Here is a 15,848-nt window from a genome sequence, read left to right on the forward strand (position 1 = left end):
GCCTTGGTACAATGGCCAACCGAATTACATTATAATCTATCGTAATGTTCAAGAACTAAAAGCAGTGTATCGCTTCGAATGCCTCAAAAAATTAAAATTCTGTTTTCGTCGAGAAGAGGAAAAAGATACGGTAATATTAGTGTAGAGCTGATGGGCCGAGCTTATAGAGAGTGTGCCACGGAAGGCTTTCAACCGTTCCAGTGCCTCACTTTCTGTTATGTCTATATGCTTTTGTTAGATGTCTACACTATATGGATTAAGAAATGCTTCTGTTATTTTTCATCTTTAAGCCCATATCATAGAACAAGTTGGGCTATCACATCCGCAAGATATATTTAGATATGTTAGGGTTTAGAAGGTCAGTTGGTCAATCACTTTGGAAAATCGAATATATTGTATTATTGATAAAAGACTAGTTGGACTATCACGTCCAAAGGTATCTATCAATACGCCGTTAAGAAAGTCAGTGGGTCAATCATGGCTATTGAGGGTTACTTGAAATGGTTCTCAGATGATAAAGCTCAACGTTTTTAATATAATTAGCGAACTTTTTCAACAAATTCTTCGGGACTATACATTATTAGAAATTAAACTTGACAACCCAAACGCCTTCACATAAATGAAATGGCGTCGAAAAACCTTCTTGCGAACTGACCAAAACCACGCCTATGACGTAACGCATTCTTCACTTCCTATTGGCTACCGCTTTCCTTTCCGTAAAAATAGAAAACTAATTCCGTGCTTGCCACATTGAAAATCCGAATATTTGCGGAAAGTTACCTCTGAAAAAAGCGGCGCGGCACACGGATTTCCCACCGTTTTGGGCCAGTGAAAACCAGACTTTATGACCTCAGTATCTAAATTCATAAGGAAATTTTATTTAGTTTTAAACTTTCCTCGATCCATGCACGCTTTCATAAAATATATCTAGGGTCACTGAATGAGAACAAGAAGTGATATCTAGTTTATTAGGGAGAAGGTATAAGATGCCAAAGTATTCGCGCGCCATGCCTTTTCCCTTTCAAAATACAAGGGGGGCCGTAAAAGGAGGCCGGGCTATTTCGCCTCTCCTTAGTCGGAAAATACGTCATTTTCGTCATTCACGTCGCGCTGACGTCAGTTTTCAAGAACCAATGAGATGCTGGTTGTAATTTAGAGGCGGGGATTAACTCCGTACCTACGTTTGGACTGGAGATAAAGCTAGAAATATGGCGAATTTATACCTTCTCCCTAATAAACTAGATATCACTTCTTGATGAGAATAATATAGGTTGAAACGTCATTCTACCTGTAATGAACTTTTGTAATTTTTCATTGGCAGTTTCTGCTGGGAATTATGCGTTGATTGATTTTTCGAAACTTACGTTATTCGGCCTTGATTAATACATATGAGCCACGTGTTGCTCTTCTATAAAAATTTAATAAGAAAATTTGGTTATCGGAAAAAAAAAACTAGAAAAATTTTATATCGATCCGAACAACTTTCCTAGTTTTAATTTAGGGAGATTCCTTTTTCGAGAGATAGAAGAAAAATGAGTAAAACGTTTATCGATTTTCTCTTACTGAAGTACAATAGAAAAAGTTTACGCCAAGTGCTTTTTAATTTCAACAGGACTTTCATTATTTTCACCATTCAATATATTTTAGACTTTTAACAATGGTTTCCTTTGAAATGGTAAAGGAAACCGGAAGTTAGGACGTTAGGTGAAATTAGCTTCAATTTTATGGCCAATACTCTCCATATGCACTCAGCGTTTTTTAAATTTCAATTTATATCATAGGTGATAACTAAAATATTTTGCAGACAAAACGACCTTTTTTAACAGTGGGTGGTGTGTTTTAGTTTTCATCGCATAGCATTCACAATCGAATAGAGTTTATAAACAATTAGTCCCTGAATACAGGCCCGTTTGAAATTTTGAATTGTCAAGTCTTTAGCATAGTCTCAAATTATAGGGCATTAAGTTCGCTGTTTTGCTTTTTTAGCTGTGTGTTATATAACACATAGATATGTAAGATAATGTTTGTGGGGTGACAAGTTGGGAAAGCCAAAATTATACCTCTCCGTGTGAAGAGGAGGACTACATATACAAACGTATTTACTTAGATATGCAATTATTACTCTTTATTGATGGGAAATTGCAGAAGTTATTGAAGAATTGATAAATTATTAAAGCATTACTCAAAGCAAAGATAATATACAGCAAAGTAGAAAACATTTTATATCCAATAAGGATATGTCCTGACCCCAAACACACATAGCTAATACGAAATAATTTCCGTGACTTGTTGTTGTATAATATTCTAATTGAAACACCTTTAGCAGGCCATTTTCTGGACTTTATTTTTGAATTAAAAGGGAGGTGTAAAAACCGTTACCCCCAACGTCATGCGTCATTTATTTGAACTTAGAAATCACGTGACATCGACGTAGTTTGCCACCTATGCGCGACGAACCTAAAAGCCAAAATCACTGAAGTTACCCAGAACAAAAGCCGTATGCAAAAGCTTAGGGTTGGAAAAAAGGTCATCTTTTCTTGAAATTATTAGATTATTTGTTTCCGTTATTGGATTATGAGATAACCGAACGTCTAAGTCATGGACTGGTTGAACAGTTAGAGATTATAAACATCATAAGTTCTGTTACGCCCACAAACCGATGTAGCAGACATCGAAAAAGGGCATGAACTCTACGGTAGTCCTATCCTATACATTGGAATATCCAGTGAAACACGAAGAAGGTTGAGCTGGCGGTTTAACATGGTTTTAGCCACTTCCATTAGTATTAAATCAGATATGGATTCTATGACCGTTTAAAGATTCCAAGTAGATGAACTCTATTTATTCCTGATAACAATAAATAGCCCAAACCTAAGCCGTCTAAATTGGTAGGAGACGAACCCTAAAAGCACGTGGACCCGACTTATTATTTAGCTCTCCTTAAATTTGGGTATTTTTACAGTTTTCAAAAGGGCCAAATGGTAAAAACAGAAGTGAGATGAGACTAGAAGTAAAGTACTCTAGCATTGGTAATAGATCCTGGCACTAGTGAACAAATTTGAGGGTTTTATGCCGCTTCCATCGCGCCTACACTACTGAGAAAAAAATTGTTCGAGTTCCAAAAACATTTCCTAACCCCTTCCCCTCAATCTAAAGCCGCGGAACACGGACGAGGGTGCTTGAATCTAGTTCGGTCGTCTACCACCGCAAGCGTCTCACGTTTTGGAGGGGAAATTCTGAAACCGCCACCAGAGGGCCAACCGTTAGTGTGTTATCAAGAATATTCACTTTCGCCAAGTGAAGAATTTGGTTATATAGCTCAGTACTTATGGTCTCATCTCACTTCTGGTAAAAAGTTACCTTATAGGATTTAGGGAATTCCCTATTATCTATGAATATTTTCTTAACCTTTCAATATTCTTCTCTTGAGCGATAAAACAACAAAAATAATATGTCTACTTTCATTCATTTTTTTAAGGTTCATTCAATTCAAGCTCGAAAATCGATTGCAAGAACAACGAAGAGTTGAGATCGGTTCGTCAATGCAGTCCACCTGAAAATTTGACTGTACTCAGTTCAAACTGGAGTGATTGCATTGCCATCCATGGGGAATGCGGACAAGGATTCAAATACAAGAGAGGACACAAACTGGATGAAACTACTTGTAAACAAACCGGTGAGACACGTACAAACAACCATCAACTACATATACAGGGTGGAAAACTTAATCACCGGAGACCAGAAACGCGTTCGTGTTATGCAAAGATATTCTTTTCGAGATTTACAGGCTTTAGTAGAGAAATGAATAATTTGATGAGTCCATTTGGGTCACTTTACTTACAAAGCGTATTTATGCTTCCCAACATTTTCGAAGTTGTGTTGCATATTCTGCTCGTGTAGTTAAACTATGACACATCTTTCCACGTGACGTTTTTCTTCTAAAGGGAGGGTGAAGTGGAAATTAAGTGATTTTTATCGATTCTTCTACTAATTATAAGACCAATCTGCACAGTGAAACATCCTATAGAAATAACACCGAATTACAATTAGTTTGAAATTTCACGAATAACTTTAAATTAGTACCTCCGACCAATCGCGTAACGCCCTGCCTTTTTATTAACAAAATTCTCGTGTCGAATAAAATTTATCGTGATATTTGATGAAATTTGAGTGCGATGTAAAAATCGTGGCACGAGACATGGAACGTACCACGCGAATTTTGTTAACGAAAAGGCAGGGCGTTATGCGATTGGTCGGAGGGGCTTATTTCAAAATGTCCTTAAAATCTGAACCTTATTTTAATTTTATAATCAGTCGGAGGTATTTTCTGGATGTTTCACAACGCAGACTGGTCTTATAATTAGAAGAAGAATCGATAAAAAATCACTTGATTTTCCTTTTCACCCTTCTTTTAATGGACCGTATATTTTGTTTTTGGACTCGAAGTTGTTGAAAAACATTGTAGTAACTACATTGAACGTTTGTATGGCAATAAGTGATAGAACAGAATTGAATTGATCCCATATCAATTAAAGGTGTGGTGATTACTCATTTTTCATTATATGCTAGCGCCTGCAAATCCCGTACACCTTTTCCCTCCATAGTATACAATGCGTTAGGAGAAGTGTTCCGGTGAAAGTTCACTCCCCTTGTCTGTGTTTTACGTCATCGTTATGCAATTTGAAATAAACGCCATAATATTTCCTCAGGGATATTGAAAGAAGCGTGTTCGATAGAATGCCCAGTTGATTGTAAGATGTCTGAATGGTCAAGCTGGTCAGCGTGCACTTCTGTCCATAGCCCGGGATACAAGTCGAGAAGACGACAGGTCCTTCAGAAACCAAATGCTTCTGGACGAAAGTGTCCTAACCAAGTGGAAAATGAATTGGTAAGCAACCAAAATGTTTTATAAGATACATCACAGATTGCATTCAGAGGTCAAAACCACTTTTTTGTTACTTTGTCCAGTTTTTTAATTTTCCCACGATTTATTTGGAATTATTATGAAAAATAATTGTGGTGAAGCTGCTTTAAAAACTCGTACGAATTTTCAAAACCGTCCGACCCCTCGCTTTAAAGGCCGACTTCCATCGAAAAGAGTTCTAGCGAACTGAAAACCGATCATCGAGACTAACAATGGAGCGACCGTGCCGATTTTCGAATCCCCGCTGGGTCAAAAGTTGGAAGGGTTCTAGCTAAGTGAAAGCCGTGCAATGTGGTTCTAGCGAACTAAAGATACACAATAGAGAATTTCCTTCAGGGGAAAGCAAAAATTCGAGAGGAAATAAATTTAAAAGGATTTCTATTGTTCATCTTCAGTTAGCTAGAACCCTTCCAACTTTTGACCCAGCGGGGATTCGAAAATCGGCACGTTTTTTAATTGTTAGTCTCGATGCCTGGTTTTCAGTTCGCTAGAACCCTTTTCCTTGGAAGTCGGCCTTAAATTTTCTTCAGGCTAATCAGCAACCGTCTGTAATATATATTCTATGAAGAATACGCATCAAAATAGAACCATGTATCTCAGAAACCCTTCATTGGTTTTTACCGAACCGAAAGATGTTTAGAGACTCTTCTGTTAAATTACTTTTAGGATTTAAATTTTTCGAATGAAAATAGTTCAGAGTAAAATTTAGGAAAAAGCCAGAAATTCCTTTGATGGTCCTACGAAAGGCGTAGGATTACCACGCAAAATTCTAGGAGATGTCTGAAAGAGGATTCTTTTACATTTCCATTTGAAATGAAACCATTTCTATACGCAAAGGCTTAAAAAATCAATACGATTTCTGGCCCCCGGTTGCTTTTTGACGCTCGAATCTAGAAAGTTTCCTATATCTAACCAGAAGTTTATGACTTCTTATCCTGGGAAGTATTGGACTCTTACCATATCCGGAACCATCTCTGTTAGCCAACTTCTTATTAGGTCCGATCACCGCGCCACCTACGGCATTTCCCTCATTTTGTGCTGGCAGGCTGATTTGCGCGCCAGCAGCGGACAAGTAACGAAACTTTAAGGTGTGTCCTGTGGTTTGAGGTAACGAATCAGAAACGGTGACAAGAACAGCTGTTTTAATAGACTGCTAGAAATTCCGTTCAAACTAGTGTAGGGTCCTAGGCCCACGGATTGTAATGGATTTTCAGAGAGTTCTAGACAGACGGCTTTTCAATGATTGGCGCTGAAGAAGTTTTGAACACGCCCCAAAGTTTGAGAGTCACAGCCTCGCGGCGTGGGATTTTTTCAGTAGACTAGATCGTTTTCCTATAGTGTCCAATACTTCCCAGGATAAGAAGTCATTAACTTCTGATCTAAAGTATAAGCTTCCCCAATGAATAGACACTTTATAGCAGTTTCGAATTAATTTCCACTGGTGGTTGCAACTAACATTTACATTAAAAATTTATTATTTGGCTTAATGAACCTAGTAAACAAATATTAGTCAAAGAAATCATTAGGTTGGAATCAAGTTACTTCGACGTTATATAGGGTTTTATGAAAAAGGATGGCCTGACCGAAGTAGTTTTGGTTCAATGGGCATTTTGAGTCAAAAATGTTCTATGGCATTTTGCCCTAAGGCCCAATACAAGTTATGATTACGGTGTTTAACAGATGACCCATAAATAAAGTTAGCATTGTCAACCGTAAAACACTCCAATCATAATTTGTAAACTGTTACCCCTGGGGCAAATTGTCATCGCTTATTTACGAATCAAAATCGCCTCCAAAAAATTCATTGTACTTTGGTCATAACATCTTTTTTGAAACATCCTGTATGGTAATTTCAAAATGAAAACAGATCGGCACTTTTTGATGTAAAGTTACAAAAAATACAAAAACCGAATTTTTTTGACACAACTACTTTTAGGGTGAGCTCGAAAAATGGGTCAGTCGAATGTAGTCATACCATAAGTAACATAATAACCATAAGTATGACAATTAGCCAAAACTAACTAAAAACCTATTTTCGGACCTTTTACGTCATCATAAGTTCGCGCCCAGCACAGAGACCCCTAGCGGTGGAAAATGAAGCGACTTCCGCCCATATCGAAAATCCGGTTCAGAGGTTTAAACAGACGCCATTGAGATTTGAGTCAACGGTCCTAAGCCTTGGTTATATAGTTGATTTGTATTGACTTTTACCGACTTTAGCGCGGCCAGATTACGAAGTTGAAAGTTGCACTGGGTAAATTTAGTTACCGAATATTTAGACTTCAAAAGGCTTATCATTTTTGGTGCTGAAATATCCGACTTGTGGCAATCTTAAAGTCGAACATACAAACACCGCGACCGCGCGAGCTTGTGCAATAAATAGCAGACGAGCTATTTCCGACACAAATACGTTCAAGGAGATGGTTTATTGTGATTGGCTAAAATTGTAGAACTATGTCATTCGCCAAAGACCAGCATGAAGTACCCGACGGAGTTGCAAGTCCTGGCCTGATGTAAGTGAGAGTGTCAGTGTTGATTATAGGTTTCATTTTGAAATTTCCATTATTACAATAGGAAGAGTCATACTTATGTTTATTATGTTACTTATGGTCATACTAGAGGCAAATATAAATAACTGAAAGTATGGCCAAGTGTTTCCTCTAAGACAAGGAAAAACAAATTTCTGCCCCTATCTTGGAGAAAACTCTGGCATACAAAACTACAATCGCGCTAAAAAGTTATGATGAACAATAGGCCTAACCAGAAGTAAGATGAGACTAGAAGTAAAGAGCTCTAGCATTGGTAATAGATCCTGGCACTATAGTGAACAAATTTGAGGATTTTATGCCGCTTCCATGGCGCCTACACTAAAGAGAAAAAATTGGTCGAGTTCCAAAATATTTCCTACCCCCTTCCCCTCAACCTAAAGCCGAGGAACACGGACGCGGGTGCTTGAATCTAGTTCGGCCGTCTACCACCGCGAGCGTCTCACGTTTTGGAGGGAAAATTCAGAAACCGCTACCAGAGGGCCAACCGTTGGTGTGTTATCAAGAATATTCACTTTCGCCGAGTGAAGAATTTGGTTACCTCAATATTTCTAGTCCCTTATCTTACTTCTGGCCTAACTAAAAGAAGGAAGATATGAGTAACTGCCAGATGCCTTAAATATCAAACCATATTCGTTGGGAAGAGGAAAAAAGATTTTGTTATAAAGTTACACGTTGATTGGTCGACCAACGAAAGCGAGTCTGGTCGTCTGGATGATTTCATCCAGCTGACTCCGTCACTTTCTGTTCCACGAAGACTTTAAATTAATGAATTATCTAAAATCATCACCGTGAAACAACTATCCCTAATAAATTATATTATCACGTTTGACCTGACTCCAAAATCAATAAAAGGGAAATCGTATATTGTCCTCCTCCATTAGGACAATCACGCTGAAAATTGGGAATTTTAGAAGTAACGTAAGACTATAAGTCTGTCATTTCCCATTGCATCTAGGAAGACATTTTCCCATGGGGCAATTCTAGAAATAAATTTGGTTAATGGAATTTACGTTCCACTCGAAAAAAGACACAAATTGAGTGTATTTCTTACATGTTGCTATACAGGGTAGAAAAGAATACTTATTAGATCAGATCCGCCATTTTTATTTCTAGTTTTAAAGGTGTAGGGACAAGTTTTTTTTTTAAAGTGCACGGCTAGTTTTTATTTTGTTTAGTCCTGGCAGGGACAGATATAATTTTAGAAATAGGAATGAAGAACAGAGTAATCTGGGCGCGCGTCAAAGTCCCGGACCCCTTCCACGGGACTGGGGGGTATGAAAAAAGAGGCCGGTCATAGCGACAGAGGTAAAAAGGAATTGCGTATTTTTCGCCCTCCCCGTCAGCAACGTCATCAAAGTGAGCCAATAAGATAATTTAAACTTTTCGTTACGTGTTGGAGGGAGGGCCACTATACTTGGCTATGAGTCGGACTGAAGTAAATACTAACCGTTCTCCATTCCTGCTTCTAAAATTAAATCTATTCCTGCTCCTGGTCTATATTGGAGTAACGCCGCTGCTACGGTTTTCGTTAAATTTTCGGCGGCGAAATTAACCTATCGCCATTTTTGGAAGTACGATGCTGTCAGACCCTCGTATTTGTTGGACCAGAAGTTTATGACTTCTTATCCTGGGAAGTATTGGACTCTAACCATATCCGGAACCATCTCTGTTAGCCAACTTCGTATTAGGTCCGATCACCGCGCCACCTACGGCGCTTCTCTCACTTTGAGCTGGCAGGCTGATTTGCGCACCAGCAGCGGACAAGTAACGAAACTTTAAGGTGTGTCCTGTTGTTTGAGGTAACGAAACTTTAAGGTGTGTCCTGTGGTTTGAGGTAACGAATCAGAAACGGTGACAAGAACAGCTGTTTTAATAGACTGCTAGAAATTCCGTTCAAACTAGTGTAGGGTCCTAGGCCCACGGATTGTAATGGATTTTCAGAGAGTTCTAGACAGACGGCTTTTCAATGATTGGCGCTGAAGAAGTTTTGAACACGCCCCACAGTTTGAGTGCCACAGCCTCTCGGCGTGGGATTTTTTTCAGTAGATTAGATAGTTTTCCTAGTGGGGAGGAAACTTTCGACCCTCTTTTACGAATGCCATAGGCAATTTTGACTAGCAGGGATGGATACTATATAAAGCCTTAGTGTCCAATACTTCCCAGGATAAGAAGTCATTAACTTCTGGTTGGACCGAGCTGATATACTCTTTAAACTCTGTCATGCCACTTATGACAACGATTATTATGCCGTTAATTGGCAGTTCCACGCCACTTCCCACAAAATAAATGTTGGTCTGATCTGTTTCACCCTGTATTACTATTGTGGGAATATTGAATTACATAATATTATATTATATATTTTATTAATTTTAAAAGTTCTATTGTAATATATTTTCAGGAAGAAGAAGAATTCGTTGTTTCCCGTTTGTGCGATCGATATAAATGGTTTGCGGATCCCTTCTGGTCCCAATGTCACGTGACTGCCAAATCGGGAAAATACAATTGCGGACCCGGATATCAAACCCGAAAAATCAAGTAAGCCCTGGCAATGTTACAAAGATTGACGAACGATTGCTGGTCTCGGGGAGGAGTTGCTTAATGCCAAAAATAAGTTGAAATAACAAAAACTAATGGAGAAAATGAGATGAAAACCTTCCTTAGGGCTATGTATAATCAGGGCCGGAAATTAGAGAAATTTCTTTTAGGACATGTGTCCAGTGACCCCCTGTTTGACTGGAAAATTTATAGGACATTGTGAATGGAGTGTGCAAAAATGGTGTCGCTTCTCCATAGTCAAGGTATCAAAACTTCGGAAAATTTATTGGTCAAAATTTCCAGTGACCCCCTTAGTTTTTAAACAAATTATGGGACATTTTAAAATTTTATTGGACAATGTCCAGTGTCCTGTGCTTATTTCCGGCCCTGTGTATAACAAAACGAGGTCTCGCGTTTTTGCTTGACGAATAAGAGCAATCCGTTAAGGCTAGATCCTTTCCTCTCTTTCGATAAAATAGTACGGCATTTCAGGAAGTCTGGGATGTTTCTTTTTTTTCCAATTTTAAAGCACTAATTAAGTTTAGAATCAAATAAGTATCTAAAAGTTAAAAGTTAAATTTTGGTAGTAATCATACAAACCTGGAGAACCTGGAAAAATCAGGAAAATAAATAGTTGACAAAAACCTCAGGGAAATTTCAAATTTATAGTAAAATTCAGGGAAATCATGGAAATTTGCGTCAAACAGGGGCCGAGTAATTAAGCAAAATGTTAGTGAATATTCCCTCCATAGGATTAACATTACACTATACTTTGGAGGCTCATAACTGTGGTTATATTAGAGATACGGGGATGTCCTTTCATTATGTAATAGGGCAACCAAGTCTTCATTTTTACTTCTCTACATCTTCATTTTTTTCCAATCAGCGCTCAACTTTAAATTTATCTCATATTTGATTTCATTTCGATAGAAATAGCCAATTTGTGCTTTTGAAGCATTTCACGACCTTAAAATATTTTTAGCGTTGTCTCTAGAGACGCGGCTACAGTTTCATACGTACTCATACTTATTTAGCTCTTATTTGCACAAAATACTTTGTAAAACGTCGATTTCACAAGCACCATGAAGTCAACTGAATGGAAAATATGACAAGGGCAAAAATCATTTTGCATTACTCTGTGTATTTTCCAGTATGCTAAGGTTGTACAGCACCCAACAATGACCGCTACCTAAGATCTTTCACGTTTAGTAACCGCGGTAAAAATATCACTCTCGCTTATCATAAATTCAGCTACTCTTAAGGCCTGGCTGCAAACAACTCTTCTGAAAATTTAACTTGTCGACAATTTAAATAGGTGGATATATTAAGTATTTGGTCTTGTTGAACTTGTTGATAAGTAAATCGGCATCACGTTATGGCGCAACTTCCGGATTTCCAGGCATGCGCGCAGCGATTTTTTTCGTGACGCAGGGAGCCCAGCGGTTCTATAATTCCTATAAAATCCTATATTTTTGAAACAGTCCTATATTATCCTATAATTTCCTGAAAGGTCCTATAATATTCTATATTTTTTGACTTAGTCGAAGTTTTCGTTTTTATAAAAATTTAGCTGCTTTTATCGAGATCACATTTGAATAGGTACCGAAATTGCGGAGCTCACTTAGGATTTTTTTATAAATTATATTAAGTTCCTCTGAATTTTCGAAGTGAAATCCAATTTATTTATTTTTTGAGATTTTTCATCATAGTTTAAGCTCCAAAATTGTATTATATATGAGCATTTTTAGACCTATATTTTCCTATAAAAACACTTTTTTTCTCCTATAAAATCCTATAATTCCGGGAAAAAAATCCTATTTTTCCTAAAAGGAATTTAAATTTCTGACTGGGCTCCTTGGTGACGTGGTTGTGGTGATTTATTGTTAAGCCATGGATAAAGAATTCGCATGAGGAAATTTGTTTTCAGAGCGCGAGCGTCATTTGAATCATTTCTCCAGACTAGAAACGTCATTTATTATATTTTTAAATTAGCTTCTCCTACTTTATATATTTACCTATTGCACAACGTCTCAGGTGTACGTCAACGTACACGTCTTCCCCTTAGCGTTTTGAACTCTCTTTTATAGACGAAATGAAAAATATAGAGAAATATCTTTGAAATTTCTGTAGAACCGTGTTATTGTCGGTTTGATATAAGATATTTTTCTGGAAAGAAAAAACTTTAGACTTGATACTTTCTATATTTTTAAAGAAATATATGTATGTATACATGTATTGTGAACAGCATCAGAAGATACGTATCGATTTTTCGTATTCCATTTTCGCCAGAACGCAAAAAAAAAATAAAAAACCCCTAAAAATGAAAACTAGATAATCCAGGCCTATAAGTTATATTTTTCTGTTTCAGTGTCGTTGAAAAATTTAAATCTACTGGAAAACATTTTCTTCCAGAAATAGACATTTCGAAAATTGAACAAAAATAATACCAGAGATCTAGTGCCCGAACTAGTCCGAATGTTTGAGCGCATACAACCTTTGACCATGTTATTATTCAGGAGAAGTAACAATGTTATAGACAATGCTAATATTTGTCTGTCATATAATGTTTGTTTATAGGCGTACCAAAGACTTTGTATTTTTATATATCTAAATTAGTGGGAGAAAAATTTGGTTTTCAACTGTGAAATCATGATTCAACGCTTGCTTATCTTATGATACAACAAGTTGGGGAAACCAAAATAAACCTCTCTGAGTCGAGACAAAATTAAGAGGTTTTTCTTAAGTAATTAAATATAATTGATATTAATTATTTTAATCGTGATTAATTTATCTTAGTTCTAGTTGAGCAGTTTAAAGAAACGTGATTCCTTAAAGGCCGACTTCCATCGAGAAGGGTTCTAGGGAACTGAAAACCGAGCATCGAGACTAACAATAAAGCGACCATGCCGATTTTCGAAGCCCCGCTGGGGGGCAAAAGTTGGAAGGGTTCTCGCTAACTGAAAGACGAGCAATGTGGCGAACTGAAGATGAACGATAGAAATCTATTTTAATTTATTTCCTCTCGAATTTTTGCTTTCCCCTGTAGGAAATTCTCTATTGTGTTTCTTCAGTTTGCTAGAACCACATTGCACGGCTTTCACTTAGAGAGAACCCTTCCATCTTTTACCCCAGCGGGGATTCGAAAATCAGCACGGTCGCTCCATTGTTAGACTTGATGCTCGGTTGTCAGTTCGCTAGAACTCTTTTCGATGGAAGTCGGCCTTTAAATCATTTTAAACATAGCCTATTGTTGACGTTTGAATTCTAGCGTATGCCTTTATAAGAATCGTCGGAAATTTAGGGTATACAAGGCGATTGATTCGCAGTAAATGATAAGAAAACCCCGCAATTGCGTGAACCTTTGGTAGAAGCCCTGACATTGCAGGAGACTAGACGTTTCTCGCAATCCTAGCTGATCGCCGCGTACTTCTTAATCATAACGATGGGAGTAGTAGCCAAAAATTGCTTTCACCGAACACGTTTGCTCCAAATTTGCAACTGCGAACGCGGTGTAGACACCCACACACAGACACGTCCAGTGTAATACCTCTCAGTGACGTCATAGTCACTCTGAGAGGTAAAAAGAACAGATGCTGTCTGAACAAACCAAGAAACAAATTTCAGAAAGCGTGATTTTCCGCGTCACCTTCCCTTTGAACACGCCAAACCGACGTAAATGTACTTGATTCAACGCTTTGCTTGTCTTATGATACAAAAGAATAGACGCTGTCTGAATTCTTCAGTTAATATTTGGCCCAGTCGACTGAAGATGCGTTATCATAAATTCTGTTTGATCTCGGAACAAGCAGATTTCGTGCCAAGGGTCATGATTCTGATGACGATGAAATGGAACGCAAAGGCATATTATCACCATCATTCATCAGTTCGGATTTGCGAAGAAACATCCTCCGCTACACAATAAGGCTAAGGATGGTCCGATGGTAGAACCACAAGCGTTCATTTTGTACACACGATTACAGATTTATATTATTCAACAGAATTCAAACTGACTTCATTTGACTTCAAAGGGAGTGGATAGGACTTCAATAATAGATCTCGAAAGTACTGCAAAAGATTTAAAATCGACTTCAAAATATTTAAAATGGACTTCATAAGATTTAAAATGGAATTCAAAATATATAAAATGGACTTCATAAGATTAAAAATGGACTTCATAAGATTAAAAATGGACTTCATAAGATTAAAAATGGACTTCATAAGATTAAAAATGGACTTCAATATATTTAAAATGGACTTCAATAAATTTAAAATGGACTTCAATAAATTTAAAATGGACTTCAATATATTTAAAATGGACTTCAATATATTTAAAATGGACTTCAATATATTTAAAATGGACTTCAATATATTTAAAATGGACTTCAATATATTTAAAATGGACTTCAATATATTTAAAATGGACTTCAATATATTTAAAATGGACTTCAATATATTTAAAATTGACTTCAATATATTTAAAATTGACTTAAAAAGATTTAAAATGGACTTCAAAAGATTTAAAATGGACTTCAAAAGATTTAAAATGGACTTCAAAAGATTTAAAATGGACTTCAAAAGATTTAAAATGGACTTCAAAAGATTTAAAATGGACTTCAAAAGATTTAAAATGGACTTCAAAAGATTTAAAATGGACTTCAAAAGATTTAAAATGGACTTCAAAAGATTTAAAATGGACTTCAAAAGATTTAAAATTGACTTCAAAAGATTTAAAATGGACTTCAAAAGATTTAAAATGGACTTCAAAAGATTTAAAATGGACTTCAAAATATCTGAAATTGACTTCAAAATATTTGAAATGGACTTCAAAATATTTGAAATGGACTTCAAAATATTTGAAATGGACTTCAAAATATTTGAAATGGACTTCAAAATATTTAAAATAAAGGGTATTTGTAGCACTTGAAAAGCTATTCAAGGCTAGTCATTCGGCAAAATTTTGTACACCTGATCCGAATTTATATGTGAATTCCGTTGATTACTGAATGAATTCCTTGATTTCCGTGATTTCGATCATCTTTACACTGATTTCCCGTTTGCCGCAGATTACTTGCGATTTCTGTTAGAATTCCATGAATTCCGGTGATTTTTTGGTGAATGCCGTGATTACCAGCTGAATTCTTCGTGAATGACGATGAATGCAGTGATTATAGAGTGATAATTTCTATTTCAAATGATTACGATTTTCATTTTGGGTTTTCGAGTTTCTCGATTTATTATGCGTGATTATTTCACGATATGTGTGATTACCGAGGTGATTACAAAAGATTACTAGTAAATCATGTGATTGTTACCGATTTTTTTCAAGATTCCACGTTATATGCAGTGATTATGGGAGATTTTGGACTACCTTTGACTACCCACAAAAATTAATGTGATTACTGATGATTTTCTAAGAATTCTAGAAGTCAAGTAACGATTTCAGCGGTTTTGTACACCTGATTATTCAATTGACTAACCCCTCGATTCAAGGGACTTCGAAATATTTTGAACACCTGAAGACCTTAAATTTCAACCATTTTTCCTTTAGATTGCAAAGCAAAATATAAATAACAGAAACTAAGGCAGTAAATAGAACATGTGCGACAATAACGCGATCCACGGAGGCTCTGAGCGAACAAAAATAAATATTATCTGGCCCTTTAAGTATGAATAGTACGACCAGTTCCAAGAAAAACCGAATTACACTAACAAATTTTGCACTACGAAATGTCTGATTGTGTTCAAGAAGCAAAAATATTCTAACCTATTCCTTGAATGCCTCTTAAGCCGAATAAGCCAAGTTCTTCGTAGGAAAAATAGAGCACAGATTATACTGGGAA

The 15,848-nt window shown here is 36.7% G+C and overlaps 1 protein-coding gene across 2 annotated transcripts in view; it reads left to right on the top strand.

Annotated features, from left to right (window-relative positions):
• The window catches only part of LOC149713070 (thrombospondin type-1 domain-containing protein 7A-like), a 205,590-nt gene that overhangs the window by 124,327 nt on the left and 65,415 nt on the right, over positions 1-15,848 (top strand). For both annotated transcript variants that reach the window (XM_089845524.1, XM_089845531.1), the window contains 3 exons: positions 3,479-3,676; positions 4,710-4,888; positions 9,872-10,008. In XM_089845524.1, coding sequence (XP_089701650.1) covers positions 3,479-3,676; positions 4,710-4,888; positions 9,872-10,008 — 514 coding nt within the window. The remainder of the gene's footprint in view (positions 1-3,478; positions 3,677-4,709; positions 4,889-9,871; positions 10,009-15,848) is intronic.

The sequence above is a fragment of the Phalangium opilio genome, unplaced genomic scaffold (genome assembly GCF_054372755.1).
Source record: "Phalangium opilio isolate 3A_F unplaced genomic scaffold, DU_Popi_V2 ptg000009l_1, whole genome shotgun sequence".
Lineage (NCBI taxonomy): Eukaryota > Metazoa > Arthropoda > Arachnida > Opiliones > Phalangiidae > Phalangium > Phalangium opilio.